We start from the raw sequence: 27,468 nt of genomic DNA, 5'->3' as shown, positions 1-27,468 counted from the left end.
TGCTGCCGGCGTTGGCATATAACCTGCCGTGTGACTTTGGGCGATTGTTCTCCCTGCCCGAGATTTTTCTGTTTCTGGAATGCAGCTGACAATGGTACCTCCGAATAGGGTGACCGGGCAGATTAAGTGAGATCACAGAGTCCATAGTGCGTGCTCATCGGATGTCTCCCTCCTTTTTCCTGCCATCGCCAGGCCCCACCAGCTTCCTGTCTCTGTTGTGTGTTTGCACTCCTCTTTCTCCCCAGCCTCTCCCCTGTCAGAACCCTGCTGTCCCGACCCTGACCAGGCCTGGGAAAGACCTCAGGCTCCAGGCCTGATTCCATCTGTTATAAGCTGGGTGACCCTGGGCAAGTTGCCCGACCTCTCTGAGCTGGAACTAAGCCTGTCTTGGCCCACTAGCCTGAGAGGCTGCAAGGGCACCCAGATTCTAGACTTTAACTGGTAGTCTCTCAGGACACTGGCTTATGACCTTAGACAAGTTACACCTCCTCCCTGAGCTTTAGCCCCGTCTGGAGCATGGATTCCACCACCTAGCCCTCTGTGCTCCCGGGTGGGCTGGAGGTGCCACTGTGCCAGGCTGGCCCTTTACACACTCAAAACTCAGGTGGACTGCCCTCCCTCCTCCTTTCCACCTCCAACTCTTTATTTGTGTTCGTGTCATATTTCCCTCTTCAAGGGCAAAGACTGTGTGCGAGTCACCTCTGTGACCTCAGTCTGGCGCACAGGAGGGCCTGGGCACTGGATCAATGTCAGAGGAGTGAGGCTGTCCTCACATCTAATACCCAGTGGTGGTGGTATTTGGGAGACAGCTTTCGGAGTAACGCAGTCTGTGCCGGAGGCTTTTCCTCAGTGAGCCCCCAGAAAGAGCACGCAGACTTAGCGGCCAGGAGGCAGTAGCTAGGCCTTGAGTGAGTGAGTCAGGGGAAGTGCACGTGGGCGTGTGTCTGGGAGCAAGTCACCCCGTGCGTGGCTCTCCTTCGTCTCACGCTCCGAAAGTTAAGAACCGTGGAGCCAGATGCCCCGGGCTGGTCTAGCTATGACTAAGGCAGCCCTCTGGAAATGGGGGCCAGGAATCTGTGTTTCTAGAAAGCTCCCCAGGTGGTTCCAGTGGCTAGGTTTGGCTGTCCTTCTGGTCAGGGCTCAGCCCATTCAGTAGTACTCAATCCCGACACTGCCTTTCAGCTCTGGGATTGGGGTGGCTGGGGTTGTCCTCCCAGACTGGTCTGGGGCAGACTGACTTGTCTGACTTGAAGTAACTGCAGAAATTTGAGCTGGGGAGGCAGCCTGCTGTGTCGAGGGCCCCGGGTGGAAAGCCCTGCTCTTTGGATGACCTTACTGGTCACCCCCCATGGCCTGCCACATGCCCCCATGCGGCCAAGTGTCTTGTCTCAGTTACCTCTTAACCACCACCCTGGGACGTAGGGGCTGTCCTTCCAATTTGCAGATGAGGAAGTTGAGGCACAGAGAAGTGATGTGACTAACCTGAGGTCACAGAGCCCATAGACGGCAGAATGGGGCTTCAGGGCGGGCAGTCCAATACTCTAACCCCCAAGTACTGGCAACATGAGTTCTGGAGTGCTGCTGCATTCAGTTCTGTGGCTGTACGGGTTGTTTGTTTGAAACCCAGAACCCTGTATGAAGTGGGAATGGTCGTTCTAGCAGTGGTGCCGGGATGAGAAACTGACCGAGTGAAGGGCCCAGCCCATTTGACAACTCACGACGGGGATTCGCTGTGGCTCTTGGCGGCTCCAGAGTCCTGGGAGGTCCATGCGGCTCCCCTGTCCTCAGCATCAGGTCCTTGTTCTGACCCTTGGCTCAAGTTCTCCCCGTGCCGCACAGTGTCTGGTACTTGGTAGGTACTCAGTACCTACTGGCTGAGTATGTGACTCGGTTACCCCATGGCCATCCATTCATTTAGCATGACCATGCCAGGTGCTAGGGGGCAGGGAGTGAGGCAGGCCCACTCCTTGCCCCCCTGGAGGTCACAGACGAGTAAGGGAGACCCACGGTGAACAATTCCAGTCAAACCAGGGTGCCCAGGACTCTGACCAGGAAGTGCTCACAGGTGTCCTTGGACAGGCAGGCAGGCAGGCAAAAAGGTAGCTTCCTGGAGTAAAGGCTGTCTGAGGCCGTAAAATCACAGGAGTCGGCCAGGTGAGCGGTGGCTGAAGTAGGCACCAAGGGCAGTGAGCCAGGCACATCTGAGAGTTGGGAAAAGCAGCCAGTCTTCCGGGAGGTGGAGGCAGGAGGGTCAGAGGTGAGGAGGACGAGGCAGGAAAGAGACCACCCAGCTGGGGCCTCATGGGCGGTGTTAGCCTCAGGGCTGTGGGGAGCCCTCAGAAGGTTGTTGTTTTTTTTTTTAAGATTTTATTTATTTATTTGACAGAGAGAGATCACAAGTAGATGGAGAGGCAGGCAGAGAGAGAGATAGAGGGAAGCAGGCTCCCTGCTGAGCAGAGAGCCCGATGCGGGACTCGATCCCAGGACCCTGAGATCATGACCTGAGCTGAAGGCAGTGGCTTAACCCACTGAGCCACCCAGGCGCCCCGCCCTCAGAAGGTTTTAAGAATGGGCATGCCTGGTATTTTTAGCACAACTTTCTGGGTCGTGTGAAGGGGGTGAAACTGAGGTTTAGAGACTAGGGAGGTGACCCTGCGTGGGCTGATAGCTAACATTTTACTTCATTGATACACTTGTCAGCTTTATCTGAACTTCCCCTGTCCCCCAAAGGTTTTGCCATTACTGGTGTTTCCATGACAATTTTCCCCCATTTCCATTCTCTTCCTGGATCTCCGAGCACACATTCCCCCCCCCCGCCCCCGCCAGTCAGTTCATCCTGCCGTTGGGTGGGGTGGTGGGCTGCTTCTGGGCTGCGCATTTAGAACCTGTGCCACCTCTCCTGTGTGGCCTCAGCAAGTGGCTTCACCTGCACAGTCCCTTCAGACCCCACATTTCCCAGATCCAGGAAGTTTTAAAAGCTGTCCCAGACCCTGCTGGGGTCTTAGCATGATAGAGCTATCCTATTCCTCTTCTAAAAAAATTCCAGACAGTTTTGAATCCAGAACGCATGTGGCCCAAGGGCCTGCATCCAGAGACCACGGAGTGGACCTTGTTTCCCAAAACGTGAAATGGTAGCAGTCCAAGAGGCCTCCCAGGTCAGGCTTTGGAGCCCACTCGGTCAGTCTAGCTCTGCCCCTCGGTGAATCGCTCAACTTCTCTGTGTCAGTGTCCCCGTTTGAATGGGGATTGAGGATTAGATTTTTCCGTACTTGGAAAGAGACTGGCACAGTGACTGCCCGTTACAGACCGTCAGTAAAGATTTGGTTAAGTAGAATGAGGTCATGCCTCTGGTGTGTGCCTGCCCAGGCTCCCTTCTCTCTAAAAGCAGGCGGACAGTTCCCCCTCTCCACGCTGGAGGCACAGGCCCAGGTGTGGGTTCAGCTGTGTGGATGTGGGCATGTCCCGAAACATTCGTGTGCCACACTGTCCCCGTTGGTGAAGCCATTTTGGCAGGCAGGTCTATCTCAGAGCTTTCAGACTCCCCGGGAACAGAGCCAAGGCCCAGGGCTTTCGAGCCGGCAGCACAGCCCAGCGTCAGGCAGCTCCCGGATGGACGCTGGCACTGCCCGTCCTGACCCTGGGTGCGTCCTGACCCCGGGTGCTGCTCATGTGACGGAGCCTGCGGCCCCTCTGGCAGCTCCGAGAGATTTGGGGCAGCGCTCCATGCTGGAGGGGCTCAGGAGGCTGGAGCCCGGCATTGAGTGTGGGAGAGGCAGAGGGGTCCCCGGTTCCAGGAAGGGGTTCAGAGGTTGGATGTCGTCGTGCTCTGGTTATGTCTCCCCCCATTTGGAATACAGCTTCATGAAGGCGGGGCCCATCTCAGTTTGACTCCCCTCGCCATCCCCAGAAACCTTTGCGGTGCCTGGCACTGCGCAGGCCGTCCCATCGGTTGGATTTTGGGGGATGGAGGCGCACAGTAGGTGCTCTGAAGTTATCCTCTCCCACTTCCTTATTCTGCAGCAGGCGCTGAGCTGTTTTCCCAGTGGGGGTGGCGCTGGGGAGGTGTCTCCCGACAGCCGCTCAGCCCATGTGACTTGCTGGCGCCCTCTTCCTTTCCAGCAGAAGCCTGGGTCGCCAGCCGCGCAGTCTTGCTCCGGGAGGTCTTGCTGGGTCTCAGCTGGGATGTCCTCCCTGGCCTGGTAGGCGGGCCCCTTCTGGAGCCCACTGGGGTCAGTCTTTGTGCCACCGTCACACCCACCCCTGAGTCTTTCCGCTCTCAGTCTCTGGCCAGCTGTCATCAGCCATGTCCTGGTGGAGCTGCCCGCGTTCTCTTCCTTGAAGCAACAGGGTGGCTGGGAGGGGCTGCCAGGAGGTGAAGGCAAACACCAGCAAACACCGGGGAGGTGACCCAGTGGAGGGGTCATGGCCCTGGACCATGGCAGTGGTGATCATCGCAGCTCGCTCTAGCTCTCACGGGGCTCTTAGCAGGTCTCAGCTCTTCCACGCATCTACTCATATTATCTTCGAAACAGCTGGAAGGCAAAAGCCAAGTCATGGGGTGGGGAAGGGGGAGCCATGTTCAAACCAGAAATCGTCCTCATCCTCTGCTGTGTTCCCAGAAAGCCTCTGAGGGCCCCTTCATAACCGTAGGATGGAGTCCACACCTCTGAGCCTGCTGGAGGGCCCTCCCTCCCAACCCAGGGACACTGAGTCCCTTTGCTTGGTGTGCCTCTAGCCAGCTCCCTGCCGTTCTTGACTGACTCCCTGGCTGGCTCAGATGTCACCTCCTTGGCATGGTCCTCCTTGGTCCCCAGACATAGCACTGATGTACTCGCCCAGGTTCCCGTCATGCCTTGGGCTGTTGTTACTTGTTTGGGTCCCTTTCCCTCCAGCCCCCAGACTCAGATGCTCCACGGGGAACCACATCTTGTCCGTGTGGCTCCCCATAGGATGCACACCCCTGCGCCCACCAGGGCATCTTAGGGACCCAGGCAAAGTGGGTCTGCTAACAAGTGCCCCAATATGGGTGCCTCAGAGCCCTTGAAACCCAGTCACTGGGGCCTCAGAGAGGCGGGGGCCCTGAAGAGCATCAGGGGAGGAAGATGCCTGTGGAGGGATCATTTGTTCACCCAATTTGTTCACCTACTCGTGTGCTCATTCCTCACGGGCACACACCATGCCTGTGGGGCGCCAGGTAGGGGGGTTCCTACTGCTGCCCCTGCTCTCTCACGCTCCCCCTGCACACTCAGGGGGGCTGACCTGGTTCCTCTCTTGCTTCAAGTAGGTCTCTGACCTGTAACCCCCCAGTCCAGAGTCCCTGCACCGGCTTCGGAAGCCTGGCTCCTGCCACCCTCACTGACTACGACTGTGATCACCCTTCTTCATGTCCTCCCTGGGTTCAGGTGTGGCTGCTTTTTCTCAATTCCCAGAACATACAAGGAACTTCCCACCTCCTGTCCTGGAACGTTGGCCTTGCTGTCCCGGTTCTAGTTTGTCCTTTGTTCCTGGCCATCAGGTGGTCTGTTGATCTGTAGGCCTGCTGATTATCTCTGTTGCCCCCAGACCATGACCAGCACCGAGGCATGGCGGGGTTGGTTTGGTTCTCCTCTATCCCCTGGTGCCCACACCATGTGGCTCTGTGCCTGGCTCTGAGCAAGAGCTTGTATGGCGGGTAGAGAAGGAAACAATATGCGGTGAGGGTCTTGGGTATTAGACAGGCCCTGCCCTCTTGTAGCCCAGGTCCAGAAAAGGAGTATGAAGAGGGGCGGGTGCCTCTTGTGTCCCCCTGCCAGATTTGGCAGACCCCAAAGCTAGCCAGCCTGGTAGAGCGCAGGAGAAGCCGGGTTTGCCGTTGACTTGCTGTGTGTTATAAGCCAAGGCACTGCCCTCTCTGTGCAGCAAGATGGTGTCTGAGGTCTTTTCCCACTGTGTGTGTTTCCCCATCTTTCTACATAGATCACCCCCAGCACTGAGGGAGCCAAATCATGGCATGGAGCTGAGAGAGCCCAGGTTCGGGTAACTGGTCCGCCTTTCCACCTGTGTGGCAGGCGACCCTGTTCCCTGTCCCTCCAACAACAAGGTGTCACAGGAGGAAGGTGAGGATGTCAGTGGCAGGCAGCCACCCAGCTCAGGCCTCCGTCTTACTCTTTGTTCTGTAACTCCCTTCTTTCCCTGGGTGGGGTCCTTGCTTCCTGATCCAGCTCTCCCCACTTTGATCAGAATACCAGGAAATGCTGTGTTCCCTTGGGGACCCTCCTTCCTTGCTGGGCCTGAGCTCAGCCCTCAGGATCTGCAATGCTGTGTTCTTCTGGGCTCCCCATCCCGGCCCTGCCTGCTCTGGGTCCTCCCTGTCTGCTGATGGTCTGTCTTTCCCGGTGGACTGTGAGCTGGGGTGGGGCCAAGGCTGTCTCAGTCACTACTGTGTCTCAGGTGCAGAGCGGATGCTCAGGGAATGTCATAGCTTTAGGACGGAGTCAGGGGTGGGGCAGAAAGTATGGGCAGGACCCCAGCAGGATGCCCTTGTGGAGCCCTGCTTAGAGCTGCCAGGTCTGACAGCAGCCTGACTGTGGAACAGGCATCTGAAGGCAGGCGCCTGATGTACTGCGCCACCGCCAGCAGTTGGGTCCAACGCCTGTGCTCACTAACCACGCAGACAAGAGAATCCAGGGCTAGCGCAGGCCCCTTCCCCATCCCCAGAGTACAGATCATCGGGTGTGTGTGTGTGTGGGGGTGACCGCCTTGCTTTATAGAGCAGGCAGCAAGCCAGAGGGAAGTGGCCTGGAGCTCAGGACAGGGCTCCCGCTGCTCTCCTCTGTAGCTTTGAGGGGCAGAGTGGCTTATCCTGGGGGCAGTCAGGGAGACCTGCCTTGTGCGCCTGGATCCCACCGACTGGCTGTGTGAAGTTGGTAGTTAGAGAAAGGACTTGTGCTCTGGGCAAAGGAGCCTCCCCATCCCTGGCCCAGCATGGAGCCTCGTAAGCTGGTTGGCTGCCAGGGTCTTGGTTCTCTCCTTTTCTGTTGTGGAACTGGTTGGGGGAGTCAGGGAGAGGGCTGTGCAGTCACCCTGGCAGCTGATGACTGTTGTCACTGAGGAGAGGGTCATTCCCTTGATCCCCTGCCTTTAAAAGTGAGGTGTGGGGACACCTGGGTGGCTCAGTTGGTTGAGCTGCTGCCTTCGGCTCAGGTCATGATCCCAGTGTCCAGGGATCAAGTCCCGCATCCGCCTTCTTGCTCAGTGGGGAGCCTGCTTCTCCCTCTGCTTCTGCTGCCACTCTGCCTGCCTGTGCTCGCGCGCGCTCTCTCTCTCTCTCTCTGTCTCTGGCAAATAAATAAATAAAATCTTAAAAAAAAAAAAAGTGAGGTATGTATATCGTAAAAAACAAAATGAACTTGGAAAGTCTAATGAAGAAAATAAAAAATCACTTGTTAGTTTCACCATCTGGAATTTTTTAAGGGCTCGATTGAGCTGTAATCCACACGTATTTCACCCATTTAAAGGCTTTCAGTGCTTCACAGAGTTGTACATCTATCATCACAGTCGATTTTAGAACAGTTCATCCCTCCCTGCACCCCCCGCCGTAGAAACCCTGCACCCCTTAGCCGCCACCTTCTCCGACTCAGGCGACAGCCGATGTCCTGTCTGTTTAGATTCCGAACATTTCACATAAATGGCATCACGCACTCCGCAGCCTTTTGTGTCTGGCTCTTTTCATTTCGCCTGTTTTTGGAGCTCACCCGCATTGTGGCCTATGTCAGAACCTTGTGCCTCACCACGGAAGAACGGTCCGCTGTGTGGCTGCGTCCCATTCAGATTCTCTTCTGTCGGTGAACATTTGGGGCGTTTCCACTTCCTGGCTGTGATGAACAGTAATGGAGTTAATGCTAAGGGACAAGTTTTTGTGTGCATGTGCATTTCCTTTTCTCCAGGAATGAAATTGCCGGGTCATGCAGCGGCTCTGTTTAACCATTAGAGCCACTGCCACACTTGCTGTCCCCTCCACAGCGTGTGAAGTTTCTGATTTCTCCACATCCTGGTTGATGTCTGCTGCTGCTGCTTTTCTGATACTCCCAACATGGGGCTCAGACTCCAGCCCTGAGTTCAGGAGTGATCAGGAGTCTCATGCTCCAGTGACTGAGACAGCCAGGCGCCCCAGCGTCTGTCCCCTTGCTTCTCTCCCCTCCCCCGCAGAGGGTGTGAAGTGGCATCTCACTGTGGTTTTGATTTGCATTTCCCTTGATGGCTCATGATATCGATCTTCTCATGTGCTTATCAGGCACTTGCGTATCTCCTTTGGAGAGATGTCTGTTCGGATCCTTTGCCCATTTTAAAATTGGATTGTTTGTCTTTTTATTACTGAGTTGTAAGAGTTCCATATATATTCTGGATGCAAGAGTCCTATTGGGGAAATAATTTGCACCACCTGGAATGTTTTCAGCATTAAATGCCAGAACGTTTCCTTTCCATCTCTTTTTCGTGGCTGGATGCACTGCCACAGATAGATAAAAATAAAACTGGGAGGATACTCTGTATCCGTTTGAATAGCTCGTTTTCACTTCATTTTCTCATTTTTTAAAAAGCAGGATTAAAATACATCATTGGGCCATTGTAATTACTTGTAGCCATTTCCACATTGCTGAGCATTTGGGTCCTTTCCCATTTTCAGTAGCATAAATAATGCAGTGATGTTCATCCTCATCCATAAATCTTCATGTTCGCTATGGGGAGCTTTCTCAGAAGAAATTCTTAGAAGGTGGTTTTACCAGGTCAGAGGGTAGGAGCAGTTGCAGCTTTTGATGAGGTACCATGTGTGCCTCATCCTGAGTGACAGAACTTGGTTTTATCCTCTTGATTTCCTTTTTTGGATGAATGAATGAATAATATTTGCATTGGGGTATTTTGATGCCAAGATGGTGTCTTTTTTTTTTTTTTTTTAAGATTTCATTTATTTATTTGACACAGAGGGAGACAGCAAGAGAGGGAACACAGGCAGGGGGAGTGGGAGAGGGAGAAGCAGGCTTCCTGCTGAGCAGGGAGCCCAATGCAGGGCTGGATCCCAGGACCCCGGAATCATGACCGGAGCTGAAGGCAGACACCCAATGACTGAGCCGCCCAAGTGCCCTTTTTTTTGTTGTTGTTTTTTGGGGGGTTTTGAGAGATGGAGAGTGGGGGCGGGAGGGGCAGAGAGAGAGAGAGAATCTTAAGCAAGCTCCAGCCTGTGCGTGGACCCTGCCACAGGGTTTGATCTCACAACCTGAGCCAAAATCGAGAGTCAGGGCGCCCAGCTGAGCTGGCCACCCAGGTGCCCCAGTGGTGTCTTGTTTTAATGAGCATCCCTTTGGTAGTTAAACCTATTTATTGTTACCTCGTTACATTCTTTGGGAGTTCCTCCTTCATGCTCTTTGCCCATTTTTGTTTTGGAACCTTTTGTAAGGGCTCCTTCCCTGTTGAAAGTCAGTCATTGGCTCTTTGGAATTTTATCTCACTGGTGTGTATTTTTCCTCATGTGTCATCGGCCTTGAAGGAAAGGGTAGGGAGTAGAGCAGGACACCTCTTTCCTTCTCTCTTGCTCTCTTTTTTTATTTTAAGATTTATGTATTTATTTGACAGAGAGAGATCACAAGTAGGCAGAGAGGCAGGCATAGAGAGCAGGAAGCAGGCTCCCTCCTGAGCAGAGAGCCCAATGTGGGCGTAGATCCCAGCACCCTGAGATCATGACCGAGCCAAAGGCAGAGGCCCAACCCCCGAGCCATCCAGGTGCTGTCTCTCTCTCTCTCTCTTTTTTTTTTTAAGAGATTTTAATTTTTAAGTTATCTCTACACCCAACGTGGGGCTTGAACTCACAATCCGGAGATCAAGAGTTGCATGCTCTACCCACTGCCAGCCAGGAGCCCCTCTTTCCTTCTTAAAAAGAATCCTTGTCTCCCTTGCTCTTTCACTGGATTTGCACGCAAGGCGTCGGTCCCCGCTGGAGTGCCTCTGAGAGGAGGAGCTCTGGCTGCCAGGTCTGAGAGTGGACAAGGAGGGTATCAGCCTGAGTCCTTGGGGCTGTGCAGCGTGAGAGGAGGGTGCTTTTGTGGCAACCAGCCCGAGGCCACTATGAAGAGGGTCCCTGTAAACACAACCACTGCCACTGTTTGCTGAGCACCAGGCTGACGGATCTGGTGAAGCTGGTGAGGACCTTCATTTTGTGACCTGGAGCCATCAGTCGCTTCCCGGGGTTGTGCGCCTTTGCAGAAGATGACGGAAGTCAGAACAGCCCTGTCTTGGACCCTGGACACATCCAGTCCGCCACAGTGGCAGGGGCTCAGCTCAGCAAGTCCCAGAATCTGAGAGTCCACCTCCTTCTGCAGCCAGGGCCGCTGTGTTGTCAGCACCGCATAGGTGTGGGGCCTTTTTGTCATATGCCATCACCGCTGAGCAGCTCCCCGATCCCTGTGGAATACTATTTCCTGGCCCCATGGCATGTGGTTCCCGCTCACAGCTCCTGCCTTGTCTCACACTGTCCCCCTCACCCCAGTCCCTTGGTTTTGCTCCACATGCTAGGCCTCTGCGCTGCCTCTCTCCACTGCCTTGGGAGGGTTTCTCCAACTTTGGCGTGCTGTTCGTTTACATCTGCTCATTGTCTTCTGCACGCCACCCCCCCCCCCCCGCCATGCCCCGATGTAAGTGGCTTGGGAGGGGATGTGTGACGGTTGCGTTCACTCTGGCTGACCTGGCATCTAGAATAGGGCCTGGCCCAGAATAGGCACTAGAGAAGTATTTGAAGGAATGAATCTCCCTCTCTTGCTCATCTTTTAGATTTCAGCTGATACGTTATTTTCTCTTACAGGTTTGTCCTAGCTCTTCCTTTGGTCTAAGTGTGCGTGCCCCTATTTTTCCTACAAGAGTGTTTTTTTTCTAATAAGTTGCTGTTTGGTTTTCTGGTTTTTTTTTTAAGATTTTATTTATTTATTTGACAGAGAGATCACAAGTAGGCAGAAGAGCAGGCAGAGAAGAGGGAAGCAGGCTCCCCGCTGAGCAGAGAGCCCGATGCGGGGCTCGATCCCAGGGTCCTGAGATCATGACCTGAATTGAAGGCAGAGGCTTAACCTACTGAGCCACCCAGACGCCCCTAAGTTGTTGTTTTTAATAATATGTGTATTTGTCTATCTTCCTAGCGGTTACTCCCTGGGGGCAGGGATCCAAATGTTTTGTACTCCTTCATCTGCCCAGCCTACGTCATTTGGTAGAAAATTGAGGAATAAATATATTCTTTAGTTACCAGACAAACCTCATGAAGGTAAGCGGTGTTGCTTACCTTCTCTAGATAGAGAAACTCAGGTTGGGCAACGAGAAGTTCCAGGCACCCAGTTTCCATCCCTGGAGCCTTTGCTGGACCAGTAAACAGCTCATAGTAACTTGATTTTAATTCTAAACTCGGACTCCTCCAGGGCCTCCGCATCTAACTGGCCATCTGGTGCCCCTGACCGGAAGCCTGAGGCGGGCAGCCTGAAATAGCCCGCTTGGTTCTGGCAGCGCTGGTCGTCCCCTCATGGGCACCCACTTTCTCAGAGGCCCTCTTCACCGAGCTTGGCCCAAAGCCTACCTGGGATTTCAGTGGCTGGCAGTGATGAGAAGCCGTGAGCCACTGGGTGACTTGCGACCTTTCTCATGCACGTTGGGCCCCCAGCCCTGTGCTGGATTCCTTGCCTGTTTGCTTCATTTGACCCTCGCAGTGACCTTCAGTTCCCCGGAGGCACCATCAGCTCTTGTCTCCGCAGAGTTTTTGCGAGCGTTATTCCCTCTGCTGCTGCATTCTTCTCCCTCCCTCTGCTTCTTAAATTATTGTTATTAAATTTTTTTAAAAATATTTTATTTATTTATTTGACAGAGCGAGATCACAAGCAGGCAGAGAGGCAGGCAGAGAGAGAGGAGGAAGCAGGCTCCCTGCTGAGCAGAGAGCCCGATGCGGGCCTCGATCCCAGGACCCTGAGATCATGACCTGAGCCAAAGGCAGCGGCTTAACCCACTGAGCCACCCAGGCGCCCTGTTATTAAATTCTTTTCCAGGCATATGAACTATGTGTGTAATATATACGTAAGTGTTAAAGTGTAATGTAACGAGGACCTCTTAGGCTACCTTCCAGTTTAGGGATGAGAACATTGCCGTTGACTCTCCTCTCCTGGGGGGGCCGGGGGGCACGGAGCTCCAAGATGACTCTCCGGAACAGCTGAAGGTTATGACCGGCATGTCTTGTGGGGTTTGGTTTTTTTGTTGTTGTTTTGTTTTGTTTTAAGGATTCTATTTTTTTTTTTTAAGATTTTGTTTATTTATTTGACAGAGATCACAAGTAGGCAGAGAGGCAGGCAGAGAGAGAAGGGAGGAAGCAGGCTCCCTGCGGAGCAGAGAGCCCGATGCGGGGGTCAATCCCAGGACCCTGGGATCACTACCTGAGCCAAAGGCAGAGGCTTTAACCCACTGAGCCACCTAGGCGCCCCAAGGATTCTGTTTTTAAGTAAGCTCCACACCCAATGTGGGGCTCAAACTCACAACCCCAAGATCAAGAGTCACGTGCTCCTCTGACGAGCCAGTTGGGCTTCCCTTTTTTTAAGTTTTACCCTGTATTTGTGTGTGTGTGTGTGTGTGTGTGTCTGTGTGTGATGCACTGAAAAGTACAGTGTTTAATTTTGCTTGTTTTCGAGTTCTATAAAAATGGTGTTGCGTAGTGAGTGGACTCCTGGGTCTTGCTTTTCCTCTCAAGATTAGGCTTCCCGGTTTCCCAGTTTCATCCATGTAGGTGCTCTAGACTCTTCCACCATCTGACCATCCCTCAGATTGTCCATTGTGCTGATTCTGCTTTTCCGTATTACAAACTGATGCATCTGTGAACTTTCTGGTCCCTGACACCTGGGTTGTGAGCAGGAATTTGGAGGGCCCAGACGCAGAAGTGGGACAGCTGGTTGTACTTGGTGTTTGTGGTGTTTGTGGTGTCCGCAAAGCGTCCTGGGGTTGGGGGGGTGACCTGCGGGGTGTTGAGAGCTCTCCGTGCTGTGGCTCATTCTCTCTTCCCATATCCCATGAGGGAGGTAGGACTGTAGTCCCATTTCACAGATGAGGGAGGACCCTGAGACACAGAGGGTAAGTCTAGCTCACCTGGGGGCCCGCCCTGGGGGCTTGGCTTCTCCGGCTCTGTGCTGTTCTCCAGGCGCACCTGCCTCCTCATGAAGAGCCGTGAGATCGGAAGCAGCGGCTCCCTTTTACAGACAGGTAGACTGAGGAACAGAGCTGTGTGATCCCCAGCACCACAGGCACACGTGAGTAGGAGGCAGTGAGCCCGGGTGGGTCCAACACCTCCTCTGTCCCTGTGCCTGCTTTCTGGCCACTCTGTTGGTGATTGCTTGTCTCCAAGTCTTCACTTTAGCGCCCCCGGGAGCCTAGCCCTGGGTAAATACTTGCCTACGGGCCGGTGGGAGCGTGTGTCACCCATGTTTCCAAGCCGGGTGGCAGGGGACAGGTGGAGGATGCAAGTGCGGAGGCAGGCGCACCGTGAGCCTCTGGCTGGAGCTGCTGGCTTTGTTTGCCCTTTGCTCATGGGGCCCCTGCTCCGAGCTGTTGCCGAGGTGTCAGGCCTTGGCCCAGTGATAACAGCAGCCTCTGTTTACCAAGTAGCAACTAACCCCGTAGCCAGACGTTTTATGCTTGTGATCTCGGTGGTTGCTTCTAGAAGCCTCTTCTAGTGTGTGTGTCTTGGTCTCGTTGGGTGTGTGTCTCAGTCTCATTGGCTCCATTTTCCAGATGAGGAGACTCCACCATCGAGAAATTAGTGCCCTCTCCTGGGACAGCTGGGGGCTGTTTAAGTTGTCAGGGCCAGAATTCACTTGGAGCTGTGTGAGGTAAATGAGGGTGTCCATTGGGAGGACATGGGGCCCTCTGCCAGGCCCAGAGGTTCTGAAAGCCAGCAAGAACCAGGACTGGTATCCGCTGCCTGGGCCACATGCACTTTGATTTGTTTCTCTTTTTATCTGGCTACGGGCCAAAGAAGCCTGGCCTTCCGGGTGGCCAGGACAGGGCCAAGCAGTCCAGGTGCCTGCCCCGGGCGGTTCATGTGGGCTTAGCAAAAATCCACGTCCTTCCTGTCTAGTGGGGCCTGAGAGGGCCCATGTCTCCTTGCGGGGGCAGGGGGAAGGTCGGAGAGAAGGGTGCCTAGGCCATGCCCTCAGCCACCAGGCCGTACTGTTCCGTGTAGTGAGAAGGTGGCAAATCACCAGTGTCCTCAGATGCACACATCCCCTCGGGGAGCCCCTTCCAGTGGGGGGCTCTCAGAGGCTACAGAGGACCCCCACATACGTCCCAGCAGAATGTGGGTTAGTGCAGCGGTGTCATGGGCACTTGTTTTGTGGATGTCGTTAGCCTCTGCTCGCCATGAGATTGGATGTGTTTTCTGGTGGTCCCAACAGTCACCAGCCAGTACTGAGTTTTGTGCTGGGGACACAGCAGCGGTCAGACAGACCCGGCCGTGCCTCACAGGCTCACTGTCCAGAGGGGAGGTGAGAGAGACAAGTCAGCCAAGCAGCCAGTGGGGCCCTTACAGACTGACAGAAGCGTGTGGAAGGAAATGAGCCAAGGGCTGGGATAGAGAAGAAGAGAGTAAGGCCGATGGGGGGAGGTACCTGGTCTGTTTAAGGACACTGAATGTCACCCCTGTCCCATGGGCCTGCATCACCCCTACCCCACGCCTGAGGACTGAGCTGTGAAAACAGGCCCTCCTGCATGGTCCTCTCTGTCCTAGCTGTGTGTTTGGCAAGTGTTTCTCCCCCATCCCCCACCCAGCCTCAGTTTCCTCTTCTGGAAAGGGTGGGGGAGGGGTATCTGCACCCTGAACTGTGCTTGTGATCAGCAAGGTGGCAAAGTGTATTAAAAGCAAGGGCTGTGGAGCCAGACTGTTGGACTTGAATCCTACCCCCTCCCTTTCTTGGCTCTGTGACCATGGGCAAGCTTCTTAATCTTCCCCTGCCTCAGTTTCCCATTTGAAAAATAAGGGTAGTCCATCTCAGAGGGTTCTTGAGAGCAGTAAAGGGAGTAAGATGTATAAAATGCTATGTAAGTGTAGGCTGTAGTCAGTAGTAATGATTTAAAATTAGAAGTTGCCTGTCATACAGCTGGGACGTGGTTGTTCAGTGTGCCCTGTGCCCGACTGGGGCCTTGACCTGCCCCTTCATCCAAGAGTACCCCTGACTTTATCAAAGCTCCTGCTGTGTGTGAGGCTCTGTAGGGGGCCTGAAGTGAGTCCTGTGATCTGCTTCCTTCCTCTGCCCCAAGAGACTCAGAAGGCTGCAGGCGTCCTCTGATCTCACGTGTTTCTGTAACAGGATCTTCATTCAGTTGGGCCAAGTGGCTTGGAAGGTTGGGATGGGGGTGGGGGGGAGTGGGGCAGGCCCTTGACACCTGCCATCTGTGCCCTTCACTGGAGTGGGCAGCTTCTCCCAGGGCCCTGCCCCTTCCTGGCTGCTGTGCCAGCCTCGCCCAGCCTGTCCCCTGCAGCTGGCCTGCCCCCTGCAGCTGGCCTGCCGCAGGCACAGGCATCCTGGAGAAGAGCCACTTGCCTCCCAGGAGGGGCTAGGGAAGAGCACAAATCACTCGCAAGCTGAGGCTGTCTCCTGTCCAGTGCAGTTGCGGTGCCCTCCCCTTTGTCCTGTGGGTCCCTGGGGAGAAGGGGAGACTTTGCTCTGCCCTCAGAGTGAGCCGTGGCATTCAGCATGCATTCTGGCGAGGTCCCTGGACTCAGGGAGCACGAATCAGTGGGAAGGGCACCCTCTGCTGGAGAAGGTGCCCTTCTGGCAGCTGCAGCATGACCTGCTCGCTCCCCTGGTCCCTTTGGGTTAGTGAAAGGCTGATGGGGACGGAGGAATCTTGAATAATTGTTCACTGGAAAGACTCGCTCATGACCACTGTGCCTTCATCTTCCCTGAGGAGTCACAGGCCAAGGTTTTTCCGAATAGCTGCCAGAAGTCCCCCCCCCCAACCCAGCCCTCTACCCACTAGTGGAAGCAGCTGCTCCCCTTCCCACTGTCTGTGCCCCGGCCCACTGTGTGTTCAGGCCTCTTGGCACCCAGGGGCTGTCCCCCGGAGTCCCTTCCAGTATGCTGACCTATGCCATGTCCTGGAAGGAGCTCCCCAGCTGGCAGGATAGGGGGTCATCCCCCAGGGACAGTGGCTTCAGAGCCCAGGCTGTCAAGGGTTGTAACGTACGAGGGCAAGGGCGCACTTGACTTTCTATTGTGGCTTTGTGGGCGGCCAAGGGGCCCAGTGAAGGGACAGGGTGCCTTCATTCCCAGGTTCCCGAGCCGCTTCACTTGCTGCTCTGTTTTTGTGTTAAGCTCTTTGCTTGTTTGTTTGTTTGTTTGTTTTAAAGGAATCACTGCACCCAACATGGAGCTTTAACTCACAGCCCCGAGATCAAGAGTCTCACGCTGCACCGAGCCAGCCTGGCGCCGCGTGTTAGTTTTCTTTTTAACAGTGCGCAGAGTTTTATTTTCTCTTTTCATAAAAGGTAGCATTCACAAGCACACTGTTCTGCACTTAGCTTTTTTTCATTGAGTGTATCTTGGCCATTGTTCCCTGTTGGCTCAGAGCAAGTGTCCTCATTCTCTCTGGCCACACAGCGTTCCGGTGACCGAGTGGCCTGGGCCTTTGTGCGTTGCTCCCCTGTTGATGGCTAGTGCTGTCGGTCCCATTCTGCAGGCACCAACTGCCCCTGAGAGGTGTATGACTTTGCACCTTTGCACCTTTGCAAGGGTCTCTGGAGACTGCGTCTTGAGGGGTGGAATAGTGGGGTCACAGGGTACATGTATTTGGATTTTGGAATTCTGACTGGTATTGGGAGATTGCCTGCAGAAGGGCTGGTACCAGTCTGCATATTCTGCAGCTGCCTGAGGGCACGCCTGCTTCCCAGTGTCACCAGTACACGCTGTCCAGCGTGAGGATGTTGGTCTGTCTGGTAGGTAAAAAATGGTGTTGGCTTACTTTTTTTTTTTTTTTTAAAGATTTTATTTATTTATTTGACAGACAGAGATCACAAGTAGGCAGAGAGGCAGGCAGAGAGAGAGGAGGAAGCAGGCTTCCTGCAGAGCAGAGAGCCCGATGCGGGGCTCGATCCCAGGACCCTGAGATCATGACCTGAGCCGAAGGCAGCGGCTTAACCCACTGAGCCACCCAGGCGCCCGTGTTGGCTTACTTTTGTTTCATTTGTATCTTCCCTTATTCTGAGATCATGGAGTGTTGGAGAGTTTTGAAACTCAGTGCTCTGCTCTGGGGAACAGCCTGCATGAGACGGTGCTGGCAGCTGGCATGGAGACGTAGGTCGGAGCCCACAGCCAGCCAGCCCAGTGGTCAGGAAGGCAGGCGTGGGGACCCACAGATGAAGGCCAGAGCCTCCCTCTGCTTTCAGCTGGAAAAGCATCCTTGGGCGAGTCACTTCGCACCTCCAGACCTCTTCTGGAAAGCTTCCTGGGGCTATTGGGAGGCACAAACCAGTCAGGCTTGTAAATCAGTCTGGGAGTAGGGGCAAGATGCTGGCTCCTCGGAGCCCCAAAGAGGTTCTCCAGACTGCCCGTGTGCCCAGAGGGACATGGGGAAGGGGTTGGGGATGGGAGCGGGCAGCTCTGTGTGCCCCTAGGCAGTGTGAGATGCCTGGCTCCGAAGGGACAGAGGCCATACGGCAGAGGTTGGGGTTGCTCGGGTGTTCCCTCCTCCCTGTGTCGGGCTTCAGGAGCCTTTGCGTTGCTCTGCTCCCTGCGGCCCCCCTGCCCCACCTTTGGGGCAGCCCAGGCTGTGGGAGGGGTATGTGTGGCATTTCAGGAGTGTAGGAAGGAACAAGGTGCCTGATGAAAGCGCTTGGAGGGCATTTGCCCTGGTCAGCTTGGGGGTAAGCATGTGCCCATCCATGAGCTCATCACAGCTCTGTCCTCACAATCTCCGTGCGGTCCCCAAGATAGAGGGAACCTTCCCTGAGTCCACCCAGCTGGCCTGAGTGGAACTGGGGACTCAGACTCCTGTTCTTTTGACTCTAGAAACCCACCCTGTGGCCTACCTCTGTTCATTTGTTCCAGCACCAAATGCTTATTGTGCACCCACAGTGTGCCCTGTGCATCCCCTCCTGGGGAACTTTAGTGAGCAGGAGCAGTAAAATCCTTCTCATTGTCTCATAAGCAAACAAATAGAGTTTAAAGCTTTGTTAGGTCATGAGAAGTGCCACACAGGAAACAGCAGGATACAGGGATGGACAGTGGCAAAGGGGACTGTTTATCTAGGGTGGTCAGGGAAGGCCTCTGAGGAGGTGATGTTGGAGCAGAGACCCTCAGGCAAGCAGGGAGAGAGGAACAGAGCCATGGAGACAGAAGGCGGAAGAGCACTCTAGGCACAGGGGCAGCAGGTGCAAAGACCCTGAGGCCTTATGAACAGATGGCTCTGTCACTGACAAAGATTGAGTAGGGACCTTGACTCCTGGGCCAGTTCTGTTCTCCTTCTTCTTCTGTGTGTAGACTTTGCCACCCACAGCTCTAGGGTGACACCTCTATTCCGTGCTTGGTGACCAAGCACCATGGGTGCCCCTCACCTCCTCTCACACACCCTAGGCCCTCCTGATCATGTGGCTCACTGCCCAGGCGCATTGTGCAGTCTTTATGCCTGGACCTGTTCTTGAAATTCCCTCTGCCCAGGATGCCTTTCTCCCTGCTGTCTCACTCTTCAAACCCTTTCTGAGTCTTTCCTAGGTATTCCCTTCCAGCAGATCCCTGTCTGCCCATCCTCCCTGCCTCCATGTTTCCTCCCTGCCCTCTGTTAGGGCCTGTGAGGCTCCTCTGTGATTGCTGTTGGCTCTGTCTCCCTGACCATGCAGGAGTTCTCTGGGATAGGGCCAGGGGGATTGGTGGCTACTTATTGGGGCAGGAGTTAGAGGGGAGAGGGCTCTCCCAGGATGAGAGCATCCCAGGCTGGCCTCACACCTGTGCGTCTCTTGCTGCCACTGCAGCCCCTCGGGTCTCAGCAGGCACCATGGGGGGCCCCAGAGGGTGGCTGTTTGCTAAGGGACAGGACTGGCTCTTCAGATCCCGGCGACCCTAGAGGGACCCTAGAGGGACCCTGGCAGCCTCCCTGACCTCATATTAGAGAAGGCTGCATTTCTAGGCCCCCAAAGCCATTGGTTCAGCCTGTAGCTGAGGGCCTGAGGACCTCAGGGCACCAGGGTCCGACGGTGGGGGACGACACTCCTGCCTTCCTTTGACTGTTCCTCCCCGCTTCCTCCCCGCTTTGTGATGTCAGGATAGCATTTCGTGACCCGAGAGGGCCCCTGCTATGTGTGGCAGGCAGCGCGCTGAGCTCTCTGCGCTGCAGGGTCATCCCCAGGATGAACAGCACCGTGTCCGGTGTCTGGTGGGGCGCCTAAAAGGGGAGTGGCTGAACTGAAGGGCAGTTCCCGCTGTTCTGGGCAAGGAGCGTGTTGTCACAAAATGAGCGGTGGCTGGCAGGGCTTCGGCCCCGGCACCCCCCACCCCGCTCCAGGCTTCCTGGTTCAGGAGGCCATTGTCCAGGAGGCCTCCACGGTAGTCTCTCCCCATGGTACAGGTGGGCCCCTCCTGCTCAGAGCACCCTGTGTACTCGGAGGCCCCGCACAGCAGCCAGATGTGAGCTCCTCCATGTGTCTGTCTCTGCCCTCCCCCACCTTCTTGGTGCCTCCTCTGTGCCTGGCCTCTGTGCTGGGCAGTGTTAGGGACACAGCCTGGACCACACCCCTGTACTGTCTTCCCAGGGCTTTCGGTCCAATGGACGGAGACAGGCCTGTCTCCAGACAGTGACAGCTCAGAACAGGCAGTGCTGAGATGGGGAAGCCTAGAGAAGGGGCCTGACTCAGCCCGCGGGCCAAGGAGGGCTTCCTGGAGGAGGGAACATCTGTGCTGAGAGTTGACCTGAGAGAGGGGAGGGAGGATATGAAGTGTGTGGAAGCACTGGGTCTTCTGGGAGAGAAAGAGTTGGGGGTGTGGCTGGGGCATGGTGTCCAGGAGGAAAGAAAGGGCCATGGACGAGGCTTAAAGGGGGCCTATGAGAGCTGGCTCCCTCCTGACTGTCTCATCTTAGCTTAGTCTGAGGTCTTTGCATTGCCCTCCTGGGGCATACCTGCCTCTGCCCTGCAGCAAGAGCCCCCAGAGGGTGGGGGGCCAGGTCAGAGCCGTCCCCGTCTTCCAGTGCAGCTCAGAGCTTGGCATGTGGTGGGCCTCAGGAGGTGTTTGCTGAATTTGGGGCAAGATGGCACCTTGGCTGGGCTCCTCCCGGAGTAGAAACTGAACTCCGGGGCTGAAGGAGAAGGAGAGGATTTGTGGGATATGGACCTGAGGAATCCTCAGTAGTCAGGCTTCAGGCCTGGCTGGGTCCAGGGTCTCAAACATCTGAGCTCTCCTTTCCTCTCGGTTGGCTGGGGAGGCCCTCTTCTCCTGGTAGACACCAGGACGGCCACCAGCAGCTCCAGAAATGAGAGGTGACCTCAGCCCCACCCCTGCAGAGGAGAGCTCTTCTTTCTTGACAGCTCCAGGGTGGCCCCGTGACCGGCTACGGCTGGTTCCGTGAGGGCAGCCTCAGCACGTCACTGTGACAGGGGCTGTGGACAGACTGCTATCCCCCGCCGGAACCTTTTTGGAGGCCGGTGGGAAGTGGAGGTCATGTGGATGGTCCCACTGGGGTTCCCGGATGCCACTGGGAGGGAGGCCATGGAAGCAGGCATTCCGTACTTTAACCGGCGTCAAGGCCAAGGCAGCTGTCCCTGCAAGGACAGGTTGTGTATCTGACACAAAGTCTGCCTGACCACGTCCACAGGGCAACTGTGACTTGGTAGGCCTCTCTGGGCCTTAAACATCAGCCACGTCCCCTCTGAGCCAGCCTCATGCTCCAAACCTGTGAGCCCAGAGTGGCCTGGTTTAGGGCAGGGTGGCATTCCACAGACCTCATGCCGTGAGAGCACCAAAGCCTGGGAAGTCATGTGGGAGAGAGCCCCTAAGCCCAGTTCCTGGGCCCCGCACAGAGAGCTGCCATCCTTCTGGGGCGAGGCCACCCACCTGCCACGAGATTCTTGGTTTCCTGTCTGTCGAGTGGGTGGATGTGATCATGCCCCTCCCTCGTGGGGTAGGAAGAGCGAGGCGGGCAGGCTCCCAAGGTAGGCCCTGCTCATGCCGTGGGCTGGCCCTGGGAGGTCACAGCTATATGCTGTGAGCTAGTGGGGGGATTAGGAAGGGGTTAGAAGCCAGGCCCCTGGCTCTGGGCTGCCCCACGCTCTTAAAAGTCACTTGTCTCCTCTGGTGCCCGCCCCCCCCAACAGGCTTCTTGTTACTGGACACGGTAGGCTCCCTGCCCAGGTCTCCAGGAGACCCCATTCCTGCAGAATAGAATCCTCCCTAGGCCTTGAGTAGCTCTTGTCACTGCCCTGCGTCAGCGCTGCGGGCTCCTGTCCCAGGCAGAGAGCAGAGTCCTCACTACCCACCCCTGCCCCTCCATGCACTACCTCCTGGTGCCCTGGATCCTCCGGGGCCTGCTCCCACCCTGTTACCCCTGCCTCTCCTTGGAGAGGAGCTGCTCTGTAGCTGTCTTACCCATATGATGCCGCAGTGGGGAGAGCAGGGTCCCTTCTCCCTCGCCCCTTCCCTGTCCCCCTACACTGTTGCTTCCTGGTTTTTGACTCCCACTGGGATGACTGTGTCTTCTCTCTCCCACCAGCTTCAGGCTGGCAGGGGTGGCCTGAGTCATTGCCACTCCTGGTGCCCAGCCTCTCCTTGCGTCACCTGTGTGCAGACAAGAGCCCCAACCAGATACAGATGTCGCTCTGCCTGTCACCCGATGCCAGTCATCGGGTTTCTCTCTCTCCCTTTGTGAGGGCCAGCGCAGCTGGGAGCGGGATGCAGCCTTCTCGGGCTTCACTGCCACTTCCTGGGAGACTGGCAAGCTGCAGAGCCTCCCCACTGCGGGAGGTCCCACCCACTGACTTCCGCCCCTGGCAGGGTCCCTTCCCAGAGCTTACACCTTGCCCCACCCAGAGTCTGGGCCCCCGCCGCCTGCCTGTGACCCTGATCCCTTCCTTCTCAGGCCAGAGTAGTGTGAGAAGCCATGCTCCAGTGTCAGACTGGCACGGGTCTGGCCATGTGTTCCAGTCCTGCCTCTCCTGGCTCCGGGACCTCGCACAGACTTGCCTTCTCTGAGCCGAGCTGGCCTCCCCTTCTTAGAAAATGGAGTCGTGACTTTGCCAGCTTTGGGTCTCTGAGCTGGCTGAGAGAACCTGTGCCTGGAAAATCCTCAGCATCGTGCCTCCCGCAGAGTGAGCACCAGTGCGGGGAAGCAGGGCCTGCCCTCCGCATCCTCGGTCCATTCGCGCCTCCTGCTCGGTCAGACCTGTGCCATGCGGCCGCCTAGCAAGCACCCTCCCATCCCCTCTGAGAGGGACACCTGCAGGGTGTGGTGAGGCGGTGGTTGGGATTGTTGATCACAGCCTTGCCAGGCCAACCTCCGGGTCCACCTGCCCTGCCAGGCAGGCCCGTGCTCTCCCTTACTCACCACGGTCTGCTCCTCGCTGACAGCCACTTGAACTCCAGCCCTTGCTTGAGTGGAACCTTCAGGGCATTGGACTTGGGAGTTGAGTGAACACGTTTGAGCCCTGACCTGACACACACATGCACGCACACGTGTCCCCCTGCTCCCACACATGCGTGTCCACCCGGCCTCGCCAGCCATTCCATAATGGACAGGTATCTTCTGGGTCCCTGCCCTCCAGTGGGGGAGGAAACATGGCCGTGGGGGCTGGTGGTGCTTTTTGCCTGTGCACCCGTGAGGATGCCGAGTGCCGGCCAGGGATGGAGTCGTACTCAGCACAGGTAGCCGAGGAGTCAGTCACCCTTGCCCCATTTTAGGGATGAGGTGATGGAGGCACAGAGGTGAAATTGCTTTGTAATTAAATTTGGAGTCAGGATCGGTCCCCAGGCATTCTGGCTCCAGAGCCCGTGTTCTTATCCACTTTACGGGCCCCTGGGTCTCTGATAGGGAGCACCAGGTGCCCCAACCAAAAGGATGGGGAAGGGGGCAGCGAGGATTCAGGCCCGGTCACTTGAGACAGCAGCTGCGCCCTTACTCCTCCACAGCCTCTGGGTGGGGGGCGGCGGGGATGGCCCTGGCAGCTGCTAGGCCAGAAGGGAGCTGCTCCCTGGTGGTGGTGAGGCCTGTGTGGAAGCCCCGGGGTGGATGACCCCAGGCGGGAGGCCCCACGCTGGGTCTGGAGAACTTCGTCTCTCTCACTCCACAGACCTCAGACCTTCACCGTGTTCTCCCCATTTTGCCACAGCATCACGAACGAACAGATGTGCGGAGGGGCCGGTCCTGGGGTTCTGCTGGCTCATGAAGAGCCCGGCATGGGGCCCAGCACAGCGTGAGCGCTGTCTGAACGCTGCATGGTATTTCTCGGTACCACCTGTGCTGCCGTTTCCTTACCGGTTTTTTAAAAATACAGGGTCGGTTTTGCTTTCCTTGAATACATTTCATCTCATTCCCATGCAGTATGGTAGTTCCTTGTGTTAATACGTGTATGAAGTCTGTGTACATATCATATTACGGGTAGTATATTACTGTGAGGCCACTGCCGAGCCACCTGAGGCCACTGCCGAGCCACCTGATGCGCTCGTGTCCCCATTGGTGCTGCGCTGGGCCTTGGGGTGTGCTGGTGGTGCTGTTGGGGTCATCAAGGCGGGTCGGGGGTGCCCTCAGGCTGCTGTGGGCTGGCTGATCACCCCCCACCCTCACTCTTGTGTCTTTGGTGTCTTTCCCCAGTGCTGTCCCCTCTCAAAAGTGTCCGCTGCATAGTGACAAACCTGCAGTTGTTACTCGTGTCACCAGGGGGCGCTAAGTCACTCTGGGCCTTAGTGGCTCTCCCGCTTCTGGGAATATGTCCACTCTTCCTGATCCCAGTTCTGTTTCGCTTTCTATAAACGACTGGGCTGATGAGACCTCTGTGAGCTCTGGCTGTGACCTTGTGTGAGGCTGTGCTGCCTTCAAACCCCACGGATGCCTGGCTGAAGGAGTGGCCGGACAGCAGCTGTGGTGGGTATAGAGCTGGCCAGGTTAGAGATCCTGGACTTCAGAACAAAGACCGACCCAGTAGGCAGGGCTGGGATGCTGGATCTCAGGCGACTTTGGGAGCCTGGACAGTCAGGGAGAGCTTCCTGGAGGGAGGGACATCAGAACTGAACACCTAAAGAATTGATTGCAGCTTGAGAGCTTCCTTAGAAGTCTTATTTCCTATAGGCTCTAGGATGCTGAGAACTGCTAGTGATGGCTCCCCATGTGCCCAGGCCCTCCCTTCCCATCTTATGTGACCAGGCCAATCCAGCCTTGGCCCAGGGGCCTTTCTTGAAGTGAGCTTGCCCAGGGGAGCCTCACCCTTTCTCAGAGTGATGATTTTGTGTGTGGGGTTTTTTGTTTTGTTTTGTTTTGCTTTGTTTTGTTTTTAAACTAAGCTCTGTGCCCAACATGGGGCTTGAACTCACCACCCCGAGATCAAGAGTCACTTGCTGTACCAACTGAGGCCATCAGGTGCCCCTTGGAGTGATTTTTTTTTTTTTAAGATTTTATTTATTTTTTTAAAGATTGATTTATTTCTTAGAAAGAGGCAGAAGGAGAGAGAGTCTCAAGCTGACTGTGTGACTCTGTGCAGAGTGCTGAGGCGGATGTGGGGCTTGATCCCACGACCCTGAGATCACGACCTGAGCTGGATGCTTAACCAACCGTGCCACCCAGGCACCCCTGAAGTTATGAATTTTAAAGGCAAAAAATAAATTAGGCTTAGAAAGGATATCAGAAACAACTAAAAAAATGTTTTTAATTGCAGCCCAGTGTTTCTCTTCTTCCTCACTGGCATGGGGAAGAGCAGACTGGAGCAGTGGCTCTGATGACTGCCATCTCCAGGGTGGTGACGCACGGGCACACGTGCAGAACCGTCGCGTGATGTGGAAGCACCTGCCATCCCTGTTGACGAGTCTCAGGATCTGCTAAACACTGCTTCTCCTCTCCTCTCCTCTTCTTTCTCTCTCTCTGTGTTACCCATGTTAATAAGAAGGAAGAGCTGCATTTCATTTCAGTTCACTTAGTGGAAGCAGAGAAGTTGTTTCTCCTCCTTTGCATTTGTGGCACCCGCGGGACCAGCGGGCCCAGTGTGGCTGGACTCCACAGGGCACCTGCCTGAGCCTGGGGGCTGCCTTCGCTGGGGGCCCCCAGGCGCATGCGCGCATCTCACAACACTCCCTTGCTGGGTCTGTAGGAGGGCAGCTGGCATCCAGGAGGCTGCTGGTCACCTGCAGCTCCACTCAGGGAGGCGGCGAGGGGAGAAGCTGGGGTCTCTGTTCAGTTCTTTCTTCTGGCACAGTGGAGAGAAAGCTCTGGAGCTGAGTGCAAGACTCTGCCCTGTACCAGCTGCCCAGCCTCAGGGAGGCAGCTCTCCTTCCCTGGACTCGGCTCCCTCCCCTAGAAAACAGGGTAGTGCTTGATGTGATCAGGAGGGAGAGTCCCCTGGGAGATGCTTACCTGGAAGATTCACGAGGAGCTCCTGCTGGCTCCCAAAGGCCAAGCCAGGATGGCAGCAGAGTGAGGGGAGGCTGAGGTCCGGCAGAAGGCCCTCTTCCTGCTCCATTCCTTGCCTGCCCTGTCTTCCCCATGCCTCCTCCATCCTGCTGACGCCAAGAGCTTTCTCCCTCCGATTGGAACTCCATCCCTCCCCTGCCTTCCTGTTCTCCTGGTTGCCCTGAGGCAGAATCCAGTATTTCATAGACATACAATGGAAACAGTACAAATGTCTTCTCCAGTGAACAGATAAACAAAACATATACATCAGACTTTTACTGTGCAGCCTTGTAAAGGGGCCAAAACTCAAAATCCTTGTGCTCTATGAAAGAGGCTAGCCATAAAAGGCCACATACTGTTTATCTCCGTTTCTGCGGAACATCCACAGAAGGCAGATCCGAGCAGACAGCCTTGCCTGGAGCCTGGGGACGGGGCCTGGGCCTCCTGGGGGCTGTGTCATACAGCCATTGGGTCTGGGTTGCATCTCTTCCTTCTGTGAGCACCGCCTGCTACCCTGGGCTCCCAGGCTGTGCCCTGTGTCCTCTGACTGCTGCATTGTTCTCCATTCTGGAGGCCCCACGCTGAGTAGCTCTCGGGGATGTTTTTTGCTGTTGAGGGTATTTCAGGAGTGGGGAGTCTGAGGCCATGTCCGTCACAGTTAAGAGCAGAGTTCAGTTCTCCACTCTGCCACTTACCTGCTGTGTGACCTTGGGCCAGGGCCTTCACCTCTCTGGGCTCAGCTTCGTCATAGCATTAAAGTACAGAAGAAACATTCTTTCATCCAAAAAAGAAAAAACCCCGTGGATTGAACACCCTGGCTGGCCAGTGTTGGGACAGGGTGGTGACCAGGATAGACTCAGCCGTGCCCTCCCTATCTAGTGGGGGAGACAACTGACAAGCAGAACTGTGTGATGTTAGCTGTGTGCTCTGTGTGCAGAGCTGCTCGAGGAGCCTTAGGGAGGTGTTTGGGAAGGGCTGACTCGTTTGGGGGCCCAGGGGTTACCTCCACAGGGCAGCAGTGGCAGTGAGGGGCCCTCATGGGAGGACAGAACTCAGTGGGTCATCGGAAGGGGTGTTTTGTTGTGGAGGCTTGGCGTGGGGAGCAGGGGGCAAAGGGGGCCCAGGTGCGGAGCATCACAGACCTGGGTCCTCTGTGCCTGCAGCCCAGAATGTGACCGTGGACGAGGTCATCAGTGCCTACAAGCAAGCCTGCCAGAAGCTGAACTGCAGACAGATCCCCAAGCTCCTCCGGCAGCTTCAGGTACCCAGCAGGGGTGGGGTTCACTTAGAGAGGGGCGGGGGAGGTGAGAGGCGGTCCCTCAACCACCCCCCACCCCTCCGATGCCACAGCCCCCAGGCCTCTGGGGCCCGCCCTTAGCAGGGAAGGGTACACAGAGCACCCACTGGCCACCTAGCCCAGGGCCCGTGTAAACACATCCTTGAAAATCCTCTGTTGAGTCTTAGAAGCAATCAGGCTCTTCATGAGTATTTAAACTGTGTGGAATGAAAATAAAGTGAGAATTTCAGGTGTCTGTCACTCCCCAGAGAAATTCGGTTCCCTGGGGAAAAGCCATCCACACACCTATTCCTTATGATCTCTGTATGTTCTGTATCCATTGTCTAATTTTTTTAAAGTTAAAATACTACTGGCATAAAAAGTGGAATCCACTTCTCATTTTTTACTCAAGCCCCATTTCCCGGGTGTCCCGCTGTTGACAGCTTGAGGTTTTCACCCTCTAGCCCTGCCTGTGCGTCTGTTATGGGGCAGCTCGCCGTCCAGAAGCACACAGACCCGAGGACAGGTTCTGTGTCTGCGGAACGGGTGCTGCTGTGCCCGTGGCGTGTCCCCTGACG

The 27,468-nt window shown here is 55.6% G+C and overlaps 1 protein-coding gene across 1 annotated transcript in view; it reads left to right on the top strand.

Annotated features, from left to right (window-relative positions):
• Nucleotides 1-27,468, top strand: part of PPP1R37 (protein phosphatase 1 regulatory subunit 37) — a 39,870-nt gene that overhangs the window by 5,149 nt on the left and 7,253 nt on the right. Inside the window, exon 2 of the mRNA XM_044257132.1 lies at nucleotides 26,778-26,875. Coding sequence (XP_044113067.1) covers nucleotides 26,778-26,875 — 98 coding nt within the window. The remainder of the gene's footprint in view (nucleotides 1-26,777; nucleotides 26,876-27,468) is intronic.

This window comes from Neovison vison, chromosome 7, assembly GCF_020171115.1.
Source record: "Neovison vison isolate M4711 chromosome 7, ASM_NN_V1, whole genome shotgun sequence".
Classification (NCBI taxonomy): Eukaryota; Metazoa; Chordata; class Mammalia; order Carnivora; family Mustelidae; genus Neogale; species Neogale vison.
The sequence above is the reverse complement of the archived record's forward strand: the minus strand, read 5'-3'. Positions and strand labels throughout refer to the sequence as shown.